The 19347-nt window shown below is 37.5% G+C and overlaps 1 protein-coding gene across 1 annotated transcript in view; it reads right to left on the bottom strand.

Annotated features, from left to right (window-relative positions):
* The window catches only part of SLF2 (SMC5-SMC6 complex localization factor 2), a 41435-nt gene that overhangs the window by 9113 nt on the left and 12975 nt on the right, over positions 1-19347 (bottom strand). The window contains exons 7-17 of the mRNA XM_052660744.1: positions 18463-18585; positions 17498-17665; positions 16475-16577; positions 12579-12654; positions 11656-11797; positions 5937-6039; positions 5152-5328; positions 3580-3677; positions 2936-3023; positions 1219-1350; positions 495-572 (exon numbers count right to left, since the gene is read on the bottom strand). Coding sequence (XP_052516704.1) covers positions 495-572; positions 1219-1350; positions 2936-3023; positions 3580-3677; positions 5152-5328; positions 5937-6039; positions 11656-11797; positions 12579-12654; positions 16475-16577; positions 17498-17665; positions 18463-18585 — 1288 coding nt within the window. The remainder of the gene's footprint in view (positions 1-494; positions 573-1218; positions 1351-2935; positions 3024-3579; positions 3678-5151; positions 5329-5936; positions 6040-11655; positions 11798-12578; positions 12655-16474; positions 16578-17497; positions 17666-18462; positions 18586-19347) is intronic.

The raw sequence follows: 19347 nt of genomic DNA, 5'->3' as shown, positions 1-19347 counted from the left end.
GACTTCCCTGGTGGTCCAGCAGTTAGGAATCCACCTGTCAATACAGGGGACACAGGTTGGTCCAGGAACATTCAACATACTATAGGGCAACTCAGCCTGTGAACCACAACTACTGAAGCCCCACACACTCTATAGAGATTGTGTGCCCTAACTATGGAGCCTGCAAGTTGCAACTACGAAGCCCACATATCCTAGGGCCTGTGCCCCATAACAAGAGAAGTCACCGCAATGAGAAGCCCACACACTGCAATGAGAGTAGCTCCTGCTGCTGCAACTAGAGAAAGCCTGCACAGCAACGAAGACTCAGTACAGACAACAACAACAAAAAGGCTGCAAGGTTACCATCACTTCTCCCTTTCCAGTGTACATTGTTATTTCAACAGTGAATCCAAAGTGAATTTGATAAAAGTTATATTTTCTCCTATATAAAAAATGATAATTATTCCATCAATAGTGACATTTATTAAAAATAAAAAGGATGAAAAAATACCTACCCGTTGTTCAGAAGAAAAGGAGTGAGAACAACTAACCTCACCGATTAAATGAAGAAGAATGTAGGTCAGGTAATATGCCTGGTAGAGAAATGAATAAAGTCAACACCCATGGATGAAATTAGCTAGAGTACATGTCATGCCAGTTTAAACATTAGGGAGGTTGCCCAGGAAGGACTGGATTTGCTAAAGTTGACTGGTATGTAAGCAAAAGTCAAGCATTTATCCCAGGTTTCTGATTTCTAATTCAAGTTCATTCCTTTTACCACCTCATGACTGCCCTAGTAAAGGGCTACGAAAAATACCTGCAGTATTAAATTACCAACAATCCTTTTATTTCAGTCTTCAAGTTAACTGAAGGATTTTTATGACAGCAATGAACGAAAATATCATTCACCATATAACTATGCTGCTGCTGCTGCTAAGTCGCTTCAGTCGTGTCCAACTCTGTGCGACCCCAGAGATGGCAGCCCACCAGGCTCCCCCGTTCCTGGGATTCTCCAGGCAAGAACACTGGAGTGGGTTGCCATTTCCTTCTCCAATGCATGAAAGTGAAAAGTGAAAGTGAAGTCGCTCAGTCATGTCAGACTCAGCGACCCCATGGACTGCAGCCTACCAGGCTCCTCTATGCTACAATGTATCTAGTCTCTAAGAAATGTCTATGGTTAGGAAGCTATCACAGGTTGTGCTCAAATGTACTCTTTTGAGAAGATCTAGCCCTAGATACCTGCTTTTCAAGTTCCAAATGAAGATTATCATCAATAGCGTTATTTGGGTGTTCAGCTCTTTTCTTCAAGACCATTTTCTTCAACAAATCTGAAGGCTTCATTTGCACAAGATAGCGATGTAAGACTGATATCTATCAAAGGAAAGAGGAGACAATGGAACATATTAGGCAATACATTTACTCTTTCTTAGACATTTTTTTTTCAGTGTCCTCTGTTCATTTTGCCTTCTCTAATTTAGCTTCTTAAAGTTCAGTGATATTCATTTATTCTTTACTTGAAAGTCCCCAACTGAGGGACTTCCCTGGCAGTCAGTGGTTAAAAACTGCACACTCCCAATGTAGGGGGCACAGGTTTGATCCCTAGTCAGGGAAGATTCTGCATGCCATGTGGTGCAACCAAAAAAACAAAGTCTCCAACTGACCCACCAAGGTTCATGTGTCTTTTATATACTGTTAAACTTCATTGTAATAAAATGACGGGGGGGGGGGGGGGGGGGGCGGGGAAGTCAACTGCTTAAAAGGGATCCTAATTTTAATTTTTTTGGTTGCACTTTGAGGCTTGTAGGAGCTTAGTTCCTCAACCAGGGATTGAACCCAGGCCCTGGCAGTGAAAGTGCGAAGTGCTAACCACTGAACCACCAGGAAATTCCCTAAAAGGGATATTAAATTTAAGATTTAGTACTTTTAATTGAAGATGAAAACTTGAGGAGGAGACCAAACTGCATTACCAAACAAGAGGTCAAAGGGAATACTTTTTATGAAAAATTATTTGAAAGTCAGCAAAGTTGAATCTTCATCTTTGTGAGTAGAAGTTAGTGAATTCTGGAAAGAATTCTCTTTTGATGGCAGTAATATCACTGAAAGGACTGAGAGCTATTTCTAATTACCTTGGTGGCTCAGGCGTGGTCCCCCCATAAATCTAGAATCAAACCTACTTCAACTCTACTAATATAGAAATAGCTGTCCTTTTCAATCTCTCTGTCCCACAGCACCCTGAGCATACTTCTGTCACTGTTCTTGCTATACTGTACCGCAATGGTTGGTTAACTGTTTCAACCACTACAGTTTGTTTTCAAGGCCAGAATCTCTATCTCCACATTTATTTTTAGTCTGTAGGATTTGACAGATTATTTTATACTGCACTGCAATTCAAACAAGAAGAAAACATTTAGATCAGATTCTATGTTTCAAATTCAACTACAAATAGCCCCCACTAGTGCCTTCAGGACTTCTCAGAATGGATTTTCTATAGGACATGTTTATATACACGCATATATACATGATATATTCACTACTGAAAAAGTACTTAATTATAGGGCAACCACATTTAAGCTCTGTAATTTATAGACTAATATAAAAACAGGATGTAATTAACACTTAATAGTTTTGCAATTTCTAATCTCGTGATAAAATTGCTAATGTTGACAAGGTGAAATAATTAGTCACATTTATATAGCATATTATGATTTTCCCAGCACTTTTTATAAATTAATTCATCTAATTGTCCACAACCATCCTATGTGGTAGATGGTGTGTTATGTCTCCATTTCAGATAAAGAAACTAGGTCTCATTGGTTAAATACCATGCAAAAGATTACATGAACACTGTTCGGCCCAAGAGTTAAGCTCTAACTGAAGGACTTTTGACACAGGATCCATCGTTTTTTTCCATACTTCTCTCCCACTTATTAAAAGAAAACAAAAGTGCTATTTATACCTGCAGATTATTCATATTAGGGATATCTTCACGTTTTTCATCCAAAAGCTTTGAAATAATCACTAGGCTGAGGCACTGTCTCAGTTGCCTGAAATTAGAATTTTAAAGTATTTAGGATGCATTTAATCAATACTGCTTAAGAAGAATATGAATGAGCCAAAAGAAGTTCTTCTAATTTGCAACACAGCTAATGTTTCAAGAGAAGCCTATATAAGAATATATAAACTTTATTAGAATAGTAACATTTCCATGTAAAATATTTGTACACAAAGTTAAAGTTGTCTGAAGTGCAGGAAAACCATTGAGAGCCTTTAAATTTGACCCTGACAATTTACTGTTGGAAAATCTATTTTATTGCTGGAATTCCTTTTTATTAAAGCAAAAAAAAAAAAAGCGAATTGATTCATTTTTGTGGTATATGCCATCTATATTAAGTTATCAGATAAGCTAAAGCTAAAATTAATAATCAAGACTACTACAAAGTGATCTGAGCTGAGAATCAGAATCAGGCTGTCAATGCCTTTTCTTATAATATCAAATAAAAGACTCTGATCTAACATTTAAGAAATTATGAAAGGAAACAAAGGGCATTTCATTAATGTAAACATATAGTTTTCTAACATTTCATTCTCACTTCTCAATACCTTCCACGTGATGTCCAGTTAGGGACCAGCTGTACCAACCAGAGAAGGTTGTGGGGATGAGTGGAGAGTTCGTTTATGGCCAGAGAGAGTTCAGGCACCTGAAAACAAACCATGAGCAAAAGTTTTCACATAAGTTAGTGGAATCAAGTATCTAACAGATCATCCATGTCCCTTCTTGACTTAAGATTACAAAAAGAGCACACAGATTCAGTTTTATCTTAAACTCTAGAGTAAACAGAATAAATACATTTATCAGAATTTTACTTAACTTTTGTGTTTTGTACTACACCAGATCTACACTGATTTTAACAGTCCTTCAAAGAATAATCTAAATACAAATACCAGTTTCTAAAGGTATATAGTAAGAGTTGCACAATACATGTTCCTGACCAGGAATTTTTTGAATTTAGGAATCCTCAAGTTTAAATACTATTTCAGTATTCAAAATAATCCCTTAGTAAGAGTCAGGAAGATCCCCTGGAAAAGGAAATGGCAACCCACTCCAGTATTTTTGCCTGGGAAATCCCATGGAGAGAGGAGCCTAGTGGGCTACAGTGAATGGGGTCCCAAAGTGCCAGACATGACTGGCCAACCGAATTTAAAAAAAAAAAAGGAAAGGAAATATAGGATAAGGGTAAGAGATAAGAGTGATTGTGTGCTGTGCCAAATCGCTGCAGTCATGTCCAACTCTGTGTGACCCAATGGACTGTAGCTGGCCAGGCTCCTGTGTCCATGGGATTCTCCAGGAAAGATACTAGAGTGGGTTGTCATGGTCTTCTCCAGGGCATCTTCCCAACCCAGGGATCGAACCTATGTCTCTTATGTCTCTTGCACTGGCAGGCAGGTTCTTTACCACTAGTGCCACCTAGGAAGCTGAAAATTGATTACATTTTGATAACTGCTGAAGCTGGGTGATAAGTACTTAGGGGTTCATTAAACTGTTTCCCCTACTTTAGCACGTTTGACATTTTCTACCAAAAAAAGGTTGAAAAACATAATTTTTAAAAACCTAACAAAAATTATCCATGTTTATCCTCAATGGCCACAGAAATTTAACTCAAATTTTTGTATGTGTGATTCACTCTACCATTTCAATTTAGGTCTCTGTTCAAAGGTCACTTCAGAAAGGCCTTCTCTAACTGCCTCTTATCAAATAGCAGAAGATACCTGCCTTGTCCTGCTTTACTGTAATTTGTAGCATTTACTATAACTTAATATGATATTATAATCTACGTTTACACTGTTTATAACCTAAGCCTTTGACTAAAAAGTGCGGGAAGAGCAAGGGTTTTATCTTCACATAGCTTTATCTCTAGCACCTGTATTAATAATACTTGGTTCACAGTTAATCCCCAATAAACCTAACACATTTTTTGTTGAATGAACGGCTTCAGTTTTAGAAAAGATTCAGTTTCATGAATACAGTTCCAGCAAAGACAGTCCTTTCCTCAGTTAAGTTTTCATCTGCTGAAGATCTCAACTTAGGTTAGAAACTGTCACTTCTGCATGCACTATGAAAGTCAAACCGTGATGCTATACAAAAAACAATACTAAAGTTTTAAGTAATGTTACCTTTGTGTTCCAATCTCTGATGTTTTTCATCAGGTTTATTAAGAGACTCTGAAAGTCCACTAGAGGAATCTGTTTCAATTCTTTCTCCAAACTCATTTTAAACAACATTAAGATCAGTAACATTATTTCACGATCCTGGTAACCTTCTGGATGTATAGATGTACACAAGCCTAGAAACTTTGACACACATCAGAGATAAAACAACTTGAGGAAATATATTCTGCTTGAAGAGTTTACAGTATAAAAACTTTTTGACAAAAAATGCAAATGGGAACTACAGAAACCAAAACATCAGCTGTCTAGGAAAAGGCAAAAAACATTCATGTTAATAGTTGAATTGCTAAGTATTTTCTTCTCCATTTTTAATTTTCAAGATTCTAACAGTTCAGTATCACTATTGATTTGATTCAGTCACTAAAGAAGTTTTAACTCTTATTAATTCTTGGTCACTAGGGTATACTGTAAATAACAATTTTTCTTTGTATAGTCTAATTCTAGAAAATTATTGGTTTCAAAAATACTAGTTTCAAAAAGCTTCTTGGTAAAGGTATTCCTAGAACTATTTTAATCACATAATGCTGATTTAAAGTTCCCTTTTGCTCATAATATTAAAACAAAAATAAAAATAGCAAAATCAAGTTTTAATACAAAGAATATTGCCAAGGAATTTCAGACACTAGAAATTCCATGGTAAAACACTAGTGATTTTGTTTGAAAATCACTAAGCAAAAAACTAAATGGTTCCAGCTCTGTGCTAAAGACACACAAAACAGTTTTTTTCCTACCTTAACCACATTTAAAATGTTGGTTTCAGGGAGAGAAGAAAAAATTGGCTTGTAAGATGAATCTTCATTTTCTTTCACCCCCAATGTCATCTGCGTTTCAGAACTATAGAAAGGTGAATAAAGCAGTGAGAAATTAGGAACAAAATTCTGAGAAGCACTGAACAACAAAAATTTTGAGGTATAATTACATATGATAGAAGAAATATACACATTTAAAACTTTGATGAATATGTATATACTAGTGTAACCACCATCCCAACCAAGAAATAGAACAATTCTATTACTTCCCAGACTCCTTATCAGATCTGAGTTAATCAGCTATCTCCTACTCCAGGTAAATTTGATTTCCATCTCTATACATTAGTTTTCCCTGGAACAGCTGCTTTTTATAAGGCAATCTCCCTGTTGCTCTTGGTGTCTGAGAGCTATGAAGAAGGTGGCTCCGACTACAAACAACTCAAATTACTTAGAAGACTCCTGAGAGGCCCAATAAAACTGTCACAGCAATATAAACAATTCTAAGCATTTCAATTTTGGTTGAGGAAATCAGTGAAGAAGGTTCATGGCAGAGAGACAAATGAACCTAGCCTTCAAAATATAGGTAATATTTAATTTTTTGAATACATAACCCTTTCATATGGTTAAAAAAAGGTTAAGCGATATTAAGGCACAGTGTGCTGAAGAGAATGGTCCTTGCAGTCTAGTCCCTCAGCAGCTCATTCCCCTTCCCGTGGACAATCACTACTAGCTTCAGCCCTTCCTCCTGTAGGTGTTTTATATGCATACAAGTAAATATGAATGCACCTCTCTCCAATGCTTTAATACTTGTATCTTGGAGATACTCCCAGATACATGTGCAGAACCGTCTTATTTCTTAAAATATCTGAGTAGCTTTAGTGACTATCAGATGAAGTACTATATATTAAGCCCCCAGAACCATGTCTGGCACACAGTAAAAATATGTAAGTATTGGTAGCTCCACTCAAATGAACAGTGCTTCAGGAAGTGAGACAGATAAGATTTTGATAAGCAGACACTGAGGATGGAAGTGAGGGACTTGCATGAGGAAGATCCAATGCCAACAATGGCTAATGTGAAGAAAGAGCAAGATATTTGGTTAGAACAAAAGGGTGAACAAAATAGAAAACAGGTCAGAGTCAATTGTAGATACAGGTGTAAAGGTTTAAAAGCAGAGAAGAAAATTTTCATAAAAGGAATCCTCTAACAGTGAAAAGAATAAATATATTGGAGGTGGGAAGCTCCCAGAAGGAAGATTTCTGCTGTGCTAGACATGAGAGGAGGATCTGAATAAGGCTGATGCTACGGATGAAAAGGAAAGAATAGCTCTGAGATAGGTACAGGAAGAGAACACAGCGATGTAACAATTAATGGAATGTAGAATAGAAAGAGGTTAGGACTAAGTCTGTATATCCTGCAGACTAATGCTGAAGAACTGTTACTTGAATCCTTTAATGTCTTACTCTCCGTATCTGAATATTTACTCTAACAACCTTCAAATCTACTATTTGGGTGCATATTTGTGAATATGCATACACATAACAGCAAAAATAGATAGGCTGCACATGAGTCCTAGTAAGAGAAGTGAGTTGTGGTCACATCTCAACAGGATTTAGTCTTGTACTCCATGCTGTTTAAACAGGTATTTCATTATGCTTCACTCATTCCTTCACCAGCTCACTCCTGCTCATCTGTGTTCATCTTTCCTACCACTATACAACAGCAGGAACTTAAAGCCACCACCTCCTGGCTGCAGTCACCAAACTTGACTAAGGCAACTCTTCAGTTGGTAAATAATCAATCAGAAAAATTATTATTGGCATTTGCTATGTCTTAATGAAATAATTGTATCTTTACTTCACTATTTCCACTATAGTACCTGTTCACTACAGTGAAGAGAAAAAATTCAAATCTGTTGCATACATACAAAATCACCACATACTACTCAGTTCATTAAATGTTAAATAATAAAATAGTATTAACTTTCTAAATATAGGTATTTGAGTATTTTGGTCTTTTTTTGAGGGGAGAAATACTGGAGTTTTTGAATGGTCTGAGAAAGCATTATGTTTCCTATTTAAAGGGATAGAATACAGTCTTCATGTGAAAATTTGCTATCTAACGTATTAAAAGACGCTTACTCCTTGGAAGAAAAGTTATGACCAACCTAGATAGCATGTTCAAAAGCAGAGACAGTACTTTGCCAACTAAGGTCCGTCTAGTCAAGGCTATGGTTTTTCCTGTGCTAATGTATGGATGTGAGAGTTGGACTGTGAAGAACAGTGCTGAGCACGGAAGAACTGATGCGTTTCAACTGTGGTGTTGGAGAAGACTCTTGAGAGTCCCTTGGACTGCAAGGAGATCCAACCAGTCCATTCTGAAGGAGATCAGCCCTGGGATTTCTTTGGAAGGAATGATGCTAAAGCTGAAACTCCAGTACTTTGGCCACCTCATGCAAAGAGTTGACTCATTGGAAAAGACTCTGATGCTGGCAGGGACTGGGGGCGGGAGAAGGGGATGACAGAGGATGAGATGGCTGGATGGCATCACTGACTCAATGGACGTGAGTCTGAGTGAACTCTGGGAGTTGGTGATAGACAGGGAGGCCTGGCGTGCTGCGATTCATGGGGTCGCAAAGAGTCGGACATGACTGAGCGACTGAACTGAACCTATTTTCAGATACAGGTTACATCTAAGCAACAAGGAGGAATCCTGTATGTGGTGGAAAGAGATGGAGGGATGAAGGTTTGGTTTAGGATATACCAAATAACAAAATTTGCATTAAAAAAAAAAAGTAAAGGTGAGTGTATTTTCATAAAGTTTAAGAACTGTTTTTCCTTTTTTATTTACTTCCTTTGTCCGGTTTTTTAGTAGTTATTGAACTTTTTCTTATTAATTTGAAATTAAGCCTTTATCCATGACCAGAGTTCCATTTGGAGAAGGCAGTGGCACCCCACTCCAGTACTCTTGCCTGGAAAATCCCACGGACACAGGAGCCCGGCGGGCGGCAGTCCATGGGGTCGCTGAGAGTCCGACACAACTGAGCAACATCACTTTCACTTTTCACTTTCATGCACTGGAGAAGGAAATGGCAACCCACTCCAGTGTTCTTGCTTGGAGAATCCCAGGGACGGGGGAGCCTGGTGGGCTGCCGTCTATGGGGTTGCGCAGAGTCGGACACGACTGGAGCGACTTAGCAGCAGCAGCAGCAGAGTTCCATTCGTAGTTGATGATTACACAATGCAGGGGTTGGAGCACCCACCCGCCACAAAGTCTAAAATCCTTGTATGGCCCTGTATACATACATCTGCAGTTTAAATCAACTGATGATTGTATAGTACTGCAGACTTTTCAACAACCTGGGTTTGAACTGTGCAGGTGTACTTAAAAGTGGGTTTAAAAAAATAGTAAATAATATAGTACTATTATGCTATACTCTCCCTTCCACTCCTCAATTTTCTTTTGACTTTTGTTTATGGTGATTACTGTCATAGAGACTTTTCTTTAAAAAAGTGGTCAAATATGTTAAATATCTTTTATGGATTTTGCACATTCAAACAAAATGATCTTCCCTTCTTCTAGGATTATTAAAAGTTCTATTACTTTGTGATTTCATTATATACATTTAAATCTTTATCAGTTTGAAGTATGGAAACACTAGAAAGCCACCTCATTCCCAAATAATGGGTAATATCAGATACTGAATAGCTCACCCTTTCCTCATTGTTTGAAACACTACCTTTAGCATTTACTAAGTATTTGTTTCTTTTCCGGGCTTATTTTCTTCCACTGATGGAGCTTTGAATCTCTATACCGGTCCCATGTTATTATCTGCTAAGGTCAATCCTGCCTCATAACTTCTCAAAACTTTCCTGGGTATTGTTTTTTCTATATGACTTTAGAATCACTTGTAGCATCCCAATTCCCCTTGTCTCCACAAAAACCTGACTGGCATTTCTTTAATTTTGCTGGAGTATAGTTGATTTACGGCGTTGTATTAGTTTTAATTTTTAATTAGGATCTCATCAAGTTCAGTTTACCTTAGGGGGAGCTCTGATGTATTTATGATGAATTTTCCTACTGTTCTTTTTTGTTCTTTAGTAATTTTACACATACATACACAACTTCTATTTAAGCTTATTCCTAGGTATTTAGCGTATTTTTCTTACTATTGTAAATTAAGTATATCTTTTAGTTAGCTCATATATCCAAAGGTTAGTAACTTCTCTTTAACATCGTACCCTGGCATCCATACCAAATTTTCTTACTAGTTTGTCATTGCTTTTCAATTGACTCTTAGGCTTCTATGTATACATTAAATTACCTTTTCAGCAAACAATGAATCTTTCACCATTTCCAATCTTTGCATCTTTTTTTTCTTATCTAATTATTTTGACTTATTGTGTTTGAGCTTTCCTCTTCCCAGGCTTCAAGGCTGAATTCTTTCTTTTGGTTTCTGCCCTCTAAGGTTGGTCCAGAGGTTTATGTAAGCTTCTTATAGGGTGAGATCTGTGCTGAGTTTTGGTTTGTTTCTCCTCTGATGGGCAAGGCTGAGTGAGGGGGTAATCCTATCTGCTGATGATTGGGTCTGTATATTTGTTTTGTTTGTTGTTTAGATGAGGCATCCTGCACATGGTGCTATTAGTGGTAGGGTGATGCCAGGTCTTGTATTCCAATGGTTCCCTTTGTGTGAGTTCTCACTATTTGACACCTCCTAGGGTTAGTTCTCTGGTAGTCTTAGGGTTTTGGAGTCAGTGCTCCCACTCCAAAGCCTCAGGGCTTGATCTCGAGTTTTGCGTGGGGGCCTATATATTCTTTTCTGCTGGTCAGGTACTCTTGTCTGCTCTCAATTGGTGTTCGGCATGCACTTCAGTGTCTGAAGGTATATTCCTGATGTATCTGTGCAGAGAGATGTACTCCACGCCCACCTATTCCTTCGCCATCTTGATCTTCCCCTGAATTAAACAATTTTTTTTACGGAGAATAGAGAAAGTGTTTGTATGAAGATTCGGTAGTTCAGAATTTTTCCAAGGGGAGCTGATGGAGAAAGTTCCTTTTCTTCTTATAAACCATGGACTCCACTACACAGAAGAGCCTTGCTGGCATGGGCAAGCAGCTAGGCTTGCTGCTCCTTCAGCTCCCACCGTATCTTCCTTTCAGCCTCTCTAAGTCCTGGGCCTCTCCTATATTTTACTTGATGGGCTCAGATACAAAAATGATCAGGTAGATGGAACCACGTGAAGAGCTTCTCTCTGTAGGCAGCCCTGTCCTGTAGCTGAGGGTGTGCCTCTGGGCTGGCCTACAGGAGGGCGGCTAGGGTGGGGCTGGGGGGTGAGGACTAGGGGTGAGCCAGAGGTGACCAAGCCTGAAGCAACTGAGGTGACTCAGGCGGCAGTAGCTGTTCATGGCCTAATTGTTTTGGCCAGTAATCCCCAAACAGTTGTAAATAACAACAGGCAGTCTCATTAAAAAGAAATTTTTTTTTTAAATTAAAAAATGTTTCCATTTTTTCCCTGTTAAATATGATGGTGGCATTTAGATTTAGATGTTAAGAATGTCTTTCATTCAAGATCCATTTCAACTTTGAGAGACTTTTAAAAAATCAAGAATGAATACTAAATTTATCAAATGAATATTAACTGTTGTTATATAAATCATTTAGAAGATAATTTTGGGAGTTAATAGTAAAAAGAACACTTACACTAGATTGTCTTCATTAAAGTCTGGCTGAAGATTCTCCAGAGGAAATAAAGATCTAAAATCAATTCCCATATTGAAAAACACAGCAGCTATATCAGACAATGATGGAATCCAGGGCCAAATTGGTGAATCACTGAAGGTATCTAGTTAACAGAAGAAAATATTTTATCCCAAATCTTGGGTTCACAAACCCTCAGTTGTAAGATGATAATTTGCATGTGAAACATGGATTATTAGCATGATTTCATAGAAATGGCAGCTGGTAATAAATTAACTATATAGCTATCTAGAATAATCATATAGGAATTACAGATTTTCAATTAAATATGAAGGAAATGACATTTATGAACAAAATATCTGTGAGTGATGGATGATAAAAAGGTGCAACATGGGAGGAACATTTTGAGAAGACTGGAAAACAACAGTAAGAATAGTAAGAAACCAAATACTGCTAACACAAAGATTTTATCATGTACAGTGTGTATGTAGTCCCAAGTCTCACAGGTAAATCATAATGCTTGTTTCATTAAAAGGGATCCCAAAGGTGAGAATGCAACTGTCATACTCTTACTTTCAATCTTCTCAGGCATAATCAGTACAATACTGTTGCTCACCAAAAAGCCATCAAAGTTAATTGGCTAATTAAATAAATAAACTATTTCTCTTTAACCCGCAGAGTAGGCCATGACTTGGTAAAAATTACGTAAGGGCTGCCACTTGTAAGATCTTATACCCCTTTTCTCAATGCAACTAGAAAAATGCACTCTCTTATTAGAGTTTCATTTTATTATTAAAGACTTTATATTAAAAAAAATTTTTTTATTCTATATTTCCAAATATCCTAATGTTTAGTAATATTAAAGAGATCATGTACAAAGTAACCCAAAATTCATGCTACTAATCACAGTAAATTTGTATACGCACCATTTCTTATTGTTATTTCCATTAATGTACTTAGAATCTGCATAGATACAATACAGTCTGTATGAACTGACATCATCTGTTAAAAGTAGATAAAGAGTATTGAGAGAGAAGAAAGAGCAAAGAGAGTCAGAGAGATTAACATACTCCACCCAACATAATATATGAGTTGGAATTTAAATACAGATCTGATTCATAAGTCAGAGCCCTTTCCATTCTAATACGCTGTTTTTTCTTTTTTTTACAACTTTCATTTATAATTAGATAAATATAATATTTAAAATGATCAAAAGTACATTTCTAGTTCATATCATACCATGAAACCAAAAGACCATAGAGGGGAAGGCTACTAAGCTGATCGTCACATCATGGGCAAAAATCAAATCACGAACTAGTAAAAAATATTTTACAAATATACAAATTAATATGTCACTGTGAATTTTCAAAAGCTTCTCAATATCACTAATAATCAAAGAAATGCAAAAAAAAAAAAAAAGACATATCATTAGTTGACTTCAGGACTGGTAAAGATCCGGAGTTGTGATAATACTCAGTGTCCACAAGAGTACTAAGGAAAGAGGTAGTATGCCCAATGTAAGTGTGATTTGGTAAAAACGGTAAAGTCTATTTGGCAATGTTTATGCAAAGTCATTGTCCTTATACTTTGATCTACTCAGGCCTTTTTATGAACAAAAATTAACATATGGAAGCAGATCATTAGTATACTTTCTACAAGACAACTTTTGGGAATAAAATCTCAAGTTTAACAAACCTTAAAAAAATCATAACATATCAAAAGTATTTTAAAGTGGTTTTGTAGAGGAAACATATCATGGTTCTATTTCTTTTGTTTTGGAACCATAGATTATAATAAATTTAAATCTAAACTGTAAGGATGAATAGCCTGGTTTCAGTCAGGCATATAACTTGTGTCATTTCAAAATCAACCTATGTGAAAAAAAAGTCTTTGCTATGATGTTTGAGTCATTACACTCTGCTAGCAGGGGCAGAATCATTCAAAGGCCTCCTGGTTATAGGACAAGTTCTAGATAAACAACCTTTTTGTAGGGGGTGATGAACTTAAAGGTGGGTGACGAACTTAAAGGTGGGGAATACAGTGAAAGCGAAAGCTCTCAGTCGTGTCTGACTCTGTGACCCCTTGGAATTCTCCAGGCCAGAATACAGGAGTGGGTAGCCATTCCCTACTCCAGGGGATCTTTCTAACCCAGGTCTCCCACACTGCAGGTGGATTCTTTACCAGATGAGCCACCAGGAAAGCCTAGTGGCAATATAGAACTTGGAGATAAAAAGTAGAGATATATACACACAAAACAATCTAATGTCTGTCAATTGAGATTGGGTTAATCATGATAAATCAATCATGATATAGCACCACAAAGGAATACTTATAAAGCGATTAAAAAGAATGATAACATGTCTATATCAAGATGAAAATAACTCACTATAGTTATCTGAAGAAAAAAAAAAGTTATAAAACAGCCCATATTCTGTTCACACTGTCTTTCGGGTCAACTACATTTAGACACATCATAAAACCATGAAGAGGCAAACATTTCAATTACTTTAACAATCCAATTTCAAACTATTAGGATTATAGGATTAAAATGAATTCTGACACATTTTCTGGGAAAAGAAAAAAATATATATATATATAAGTTGGTAAGTCTCTCCATCATGAAAAACGGACTTGGAATTGAAAAGAAGAAATGAGACCAAGTGTCTTACATGGAAATAAGCACTTAACACATGATTATTAGTTTGCTTTTCAAAGAATAAATATGAAGAGTATAAAAAGGTATGTTTATATGTCATTATTAGGGTTTTAAAGGCTATAATGATGGGCCCACATCAACATGATGAAAACACAGATGAATGCAAAGTCTTACTTGTAAATTTAAGAAAAAAATATATTACACAGAGAATAACGGAGTCCTGGCACGACAACAAATGAGGTTCTGAATTGTTATAAATATCTGGGGGTGGGGGTTGATGGGTAGAGTCTTGCTGGAAACTGCCGGCAATAAAGATCTTATATGGAGCACTTGTTCATTACTGGGGAGAACAAACAACAATTTAGGAGTGAAAGTGAAAAGCTGAAGGTCACTCAGAAGGGTGACCAGTAAAGGGACTTGAGAATATTTAGTGTGGGAAGTGATCAGTCATGATAGTTGTTTAAATAACTGAAGGACTGTTTGTTATTCTCTCTGCCTAGAATGCTCTTATCATTTGACGTAACTATTAATATAAATGTACACACATTTACGGTCTGTCTCCTCTATACTAGAACATGGGTTTCAAGAAATCAGAAAGTTTTTTTTATTACTGCTCTCTCCAGTAGTACCTGCCACAGCTGGCACTCAAATATGCCAGCTATATGAAAAATGAAGGAGAAACTATACTGGAGTATCTAGTTCTTGTCAAATATGAGATTTTTTGAAATGCAATCTTAAAAGTCCAAAACAGAAACTGCATATGTTTCCCCTACTTCTCGCTTCGTACTCTGATACCACTGATATTTATAAAGTTACCATGTAGATATCATAAAATTAAGGTAATTATTTAAGTGAATTTAAAAGTTAAATATGGAACTTCCCTGGTGGTATGAGTGAAGTCGCTCAGTCATGTCCGACTCTTTGCGACCCCATGGACTGTAGCCCACCAGGCTCCTCTATCCATGGGATTCTCCAGGCAAGAGTACTGGAGTGGGTTGCCATTTCCTCCTCCAGGGGATCTTCCCAACCAAGGGATTGAACCCGGGTCTCCCGTATTGTAGGCAGACGCTTTACTGTCTGAGCCACCAAGGAAGTAGTGGCTAAGAATCCGCCTACCAATGCAGGAGACAAAGGTCAGATCCCTGGTCCAGGAAGATGCCACACCATGGAGCAACTAAGCCTGTGCACCACAACTACTGAGCCTGTGCTCCAGACCCCAGGACTCACAAATACTGAAGCCTGTGCACCCTAGAGCCTGTGCCCCTCAAAAAGAAGCCACAGCAATGAGAAGCCCTCGCACTCCGACGAAGAGTAGCCCCCACTCACCACAACTAGAGAAAGCCTGCACAGCAACAAAGAACTAGTGCAGCCAAAAATAAAATAAATTTAAAAGTTCAAAATGAACAGGGACAAGAAATACTCAGGTGGATTTGCACCTCCCCAAAATTGAATGGGGGAATATTAGCATACAATTCAAATTCTAACACTGTACGGAGCTGCTGGTACAAAAACAGGGGGAAAAGGTAGGAGAAAAACTCCAGGTACATAAGCATTAGAAGACCTTTTCTAAAGCAAACTACAATAGTGATTTACCAGTGTGATGAAATGTCTTAGGCACAACTAGCAGTACTGCCTATCCCGCACACTGTCTACATTGGCGTTTTTTTGGCAAACCTTTTCCATAAATTTGTATTCATTTATTGGCTGCACTGGGTCTTCCTTGCTGCATGCAGACTTTCTCTAATTGTGGCAAGCAAGGGCTACTTTGTTGTGGTGCTGGGATTTTGTTGGCTTCTCTTGCTGCAGAGCACAGGCTCTAGGACCTTGGGCTTCAGTATTTGCACCACATCTGGGCTCAGCAGCTGAGGCGTGCAGGCTCTAGGGCACATGGGCATCAGCAGTTGTGGCACATGGGTTTAGCTGCTCTGCACCATGTGCAGTCTTTCCAGAACCTGTATCCCCTGCACTGCCAGGTGGATTCTTATCCACTGTACCACCCGGGAAGTCTTGGTAACCTCTTTATACCAGTTTTTAACCCACTAAAATCATGGGTTTGATATGCTAGATTTTTTTCTTTAGCAATATGCAAATAAGATTATATTTCAAAAGTTTACTTTTGACTGAAAAGTATAGAAAGAGACACTATCTCAAAAACATTTCTCTTACCCGAAACAGCCACTTTAACACAGGTACAGGACACTGGACATAGTGATAAGCCGAGGTAAGGAAGCCTTGTGTTGTCAAAAAAATTTGCTCTGTTTTTCCTGACCTGAAAAAATACAGTGAAATCAATATGACTGCTATATTCATGGCAAGAAACTTGTACCACCACACCTGACATAATCAGGGAAATGAACAAGCAAACCATTGCAGTCCGTGGAGGTGGACTCTGCCCTAATGTGGATAGGTTACTCACTGAAAAATTCAATCAGTGACCTCAAGCTGAACCAACCTGTTGGCCTGGTTCCAGATTTATCTGGTGGATGAATCTACATTAGCTGGCAGTGTTAAAGGGCCTATCAACTCTCAGAACACTGTCTGCTTTTGCCAGCCTGGGTTTCTACTTCCCAAAAGCTCAACACCAGAATTAGTGCTCTCTCTCTCTGGGTCTTAACTATCACACACCGAGAGAAATTAGACTAGTCTGGGTACTGTGGTAGAGACTGTTAGTTGCCTATTCTGACATCTATTTACGTCTTTCCTCTTGGTAAACGAACTCTGGGGTTTTTAGCTGGGCACACTGGCTGTCTGAAATAAAAATCACTCCCAGGCTTCCTTGCAAAGCTAGGTGTGGTCATGCTGACTAAGTTCTACCCAACTAACTCTAAGTTGAAGTGTTGTGTGGGGCTTCTGGGAATTTAAATGTAAAGGCTGGAGCTCCAGTAGCACCTGAAGCAACCAAGTGCTAAGGATGGTGAAGAAGAAAGACTATATTTATTGTGTAAGCTCTTGTTATTTTGACAGTCATTGTTATTAGATACTAATCTTAATCTTAACTAGTAAAGGCATGAGATATGCCAAACGACTATCTTACATTGCTTCAAATAAACACAAAGAGCAATAATAATAAGAGGACTAAGAAATGGGATAAGTCTTAATAGAAATTAACCTTTCAGAAGAATTGCTTCAAGTCAGTAATCTTTTAATTCTTATACAGGAAAAAGCAAAATGTCTAATTTTCCTACTTACTTAAGAATAAGCTTTTCTACAGCACTTTGTCCGATAAAACCAGAGTCTCTCAAATCCAAAGTATACTGACTGAAAATTTTTCCAGAATTAAGGAAATTAAATATTTCTTCGCCTGGATGATGATCAGGAATAGCATCGATTGTAATTGAAAATTTCTTTAGAAATTCTCTGGAAAAATAAAAAGAAGTTATTGAATACTGAACAGTTATACTGCATATAGTTTTGTATTTAAAGACACTTCTCTTAGGACCACTATTAACCCTAGATTAGAAGGCCTTAACATTTGCTTTTCAAGCCCACCCCAGATGGGTTAAGAACCCACCATATATTATTCATAAACAACCACCAATGGTCTATTTTATGAAAAACAAAATTTTTAAATGTATTTTTAATATAGTGTATTTATGAAAAACATTGAGTGCTTTTTTCCTCTGAATGATTTATCTAGTTTTATTGAGGTATAATAGACATACAACATGGTATAAGTTCAAAATATACAGCATCAAGATGTGACTTAGATCTTGAAATGATTATTACAAGTTTAGTGAACATCCACCATCTTATACTGGTACAAAATTAAAGAAATAAGAAAAAAATTTTTTTCTTGTGTTAAGAACTCTTAGGATTTACTCTTTTATCAACTTTCACTACAACATACAACAGTGTTAACCTTATTTCTCACGTTGCACATTACAACCCTAGTACTTATTTGTCTTATAATTGGAAGTTTGTACCTTGTGATCACCTTCATCCAATCCAACCTTCCTCTGAACCCTCTGCCTCTGATAACCACAAATCTGATCTTTTTCTGTGGTTTGTTTTGAAGTAAAAGTGACCTACAACACTGTTAGTTCCTGTTACACAACATAGTGACTTTGTACTTCTATACATTTCAAAATGATCACCATGACAAGTCTAGTTATGATGTACCACCATTTATAGCTATTTACTAATTCCCCACATACTTGTGCTCTTCTAAGAGGCCGTCTTCATCATCACTACTGTCGTGATCACCAATTCTGATTGGGGATTTAATGCCTCGGCCCTGCCTGATGTCTTCCTGTAGTTGCTTTTGCAGTTCATCTAGCCTGAGAATCAAAAGAACATTATAATAAATGGCTTAACCTAAAAATAAAAAATCTTTAGTTTATGTCTAAAAGCAGTACCTACAAAAACTCATTAAAAGACTTGACTATTTCTTTATGGCTAGGACTTCAAGAGGGCTTCCTGGATGGCTCAGCGGGTAAAGAATCCGCTTGCCAATGCAGGAGACACAACAGACAAGAGTTCAATCCTGGCTCAGGAAGATTCCCTGTAGAAGGAAATGGCAACCCATTCTTGCCTGGGAAATTCCATGGACTAAGGAGCCTCATGGGCTACAGTCCATGGCATCAAAAAGAGTTGGACACAACTAAGCACACACCCACACAGGATTTTAAGAATGATGTCCAAATCATTTAGAGAAAGGGGAAGAAAAAAATCACAAAGAATGAAAACTACTGACTTGATTACCTCTTCTAATCTTGAATGCTCCTCTGACTTCTAGTTAACTAGGCTTTCAGGAAGCAGTTGCCTTTACCGTTGTCACTGTCATGATCACAACGCTCATCACTTACTAAGCAGCTACTATGACACTGTCCTAAGGACTTTATTAACTCAACCCTCACAACACCCCAGGAGATAGTTTGTTTTCCATTTTATACAAGGAAACAGATATAGAAAAGCTAACTTGCTCAAGCTCACAATATAAAGGAGCTGGGATTCAACTACAGAGTCCAGTTCTAGAGTCCTTGCTCAGAGTGCTTGCCAAGATTAAGTTATTTTAACCAAGGCCCTTATTCCTAGCTCCA

Source organism: Budorcas taxicolor, chromosome 23 (genome assembly GCF_023091745.1).
Source record: "Budorcas taxicolor isolate Tak-1 chromosome 23, Takin1.1, whole genome shotgun sequence".
Classification (NCBI taxonomy): Eukaryota; Metazoa; Chordata; class Mammalia; order Artiodactyla; family Bovidae; genus Budorcas; species Budorcas taxicolor.
This window is presented reverse-complemented; position numbering and strand designations above follow the sequence as displayed.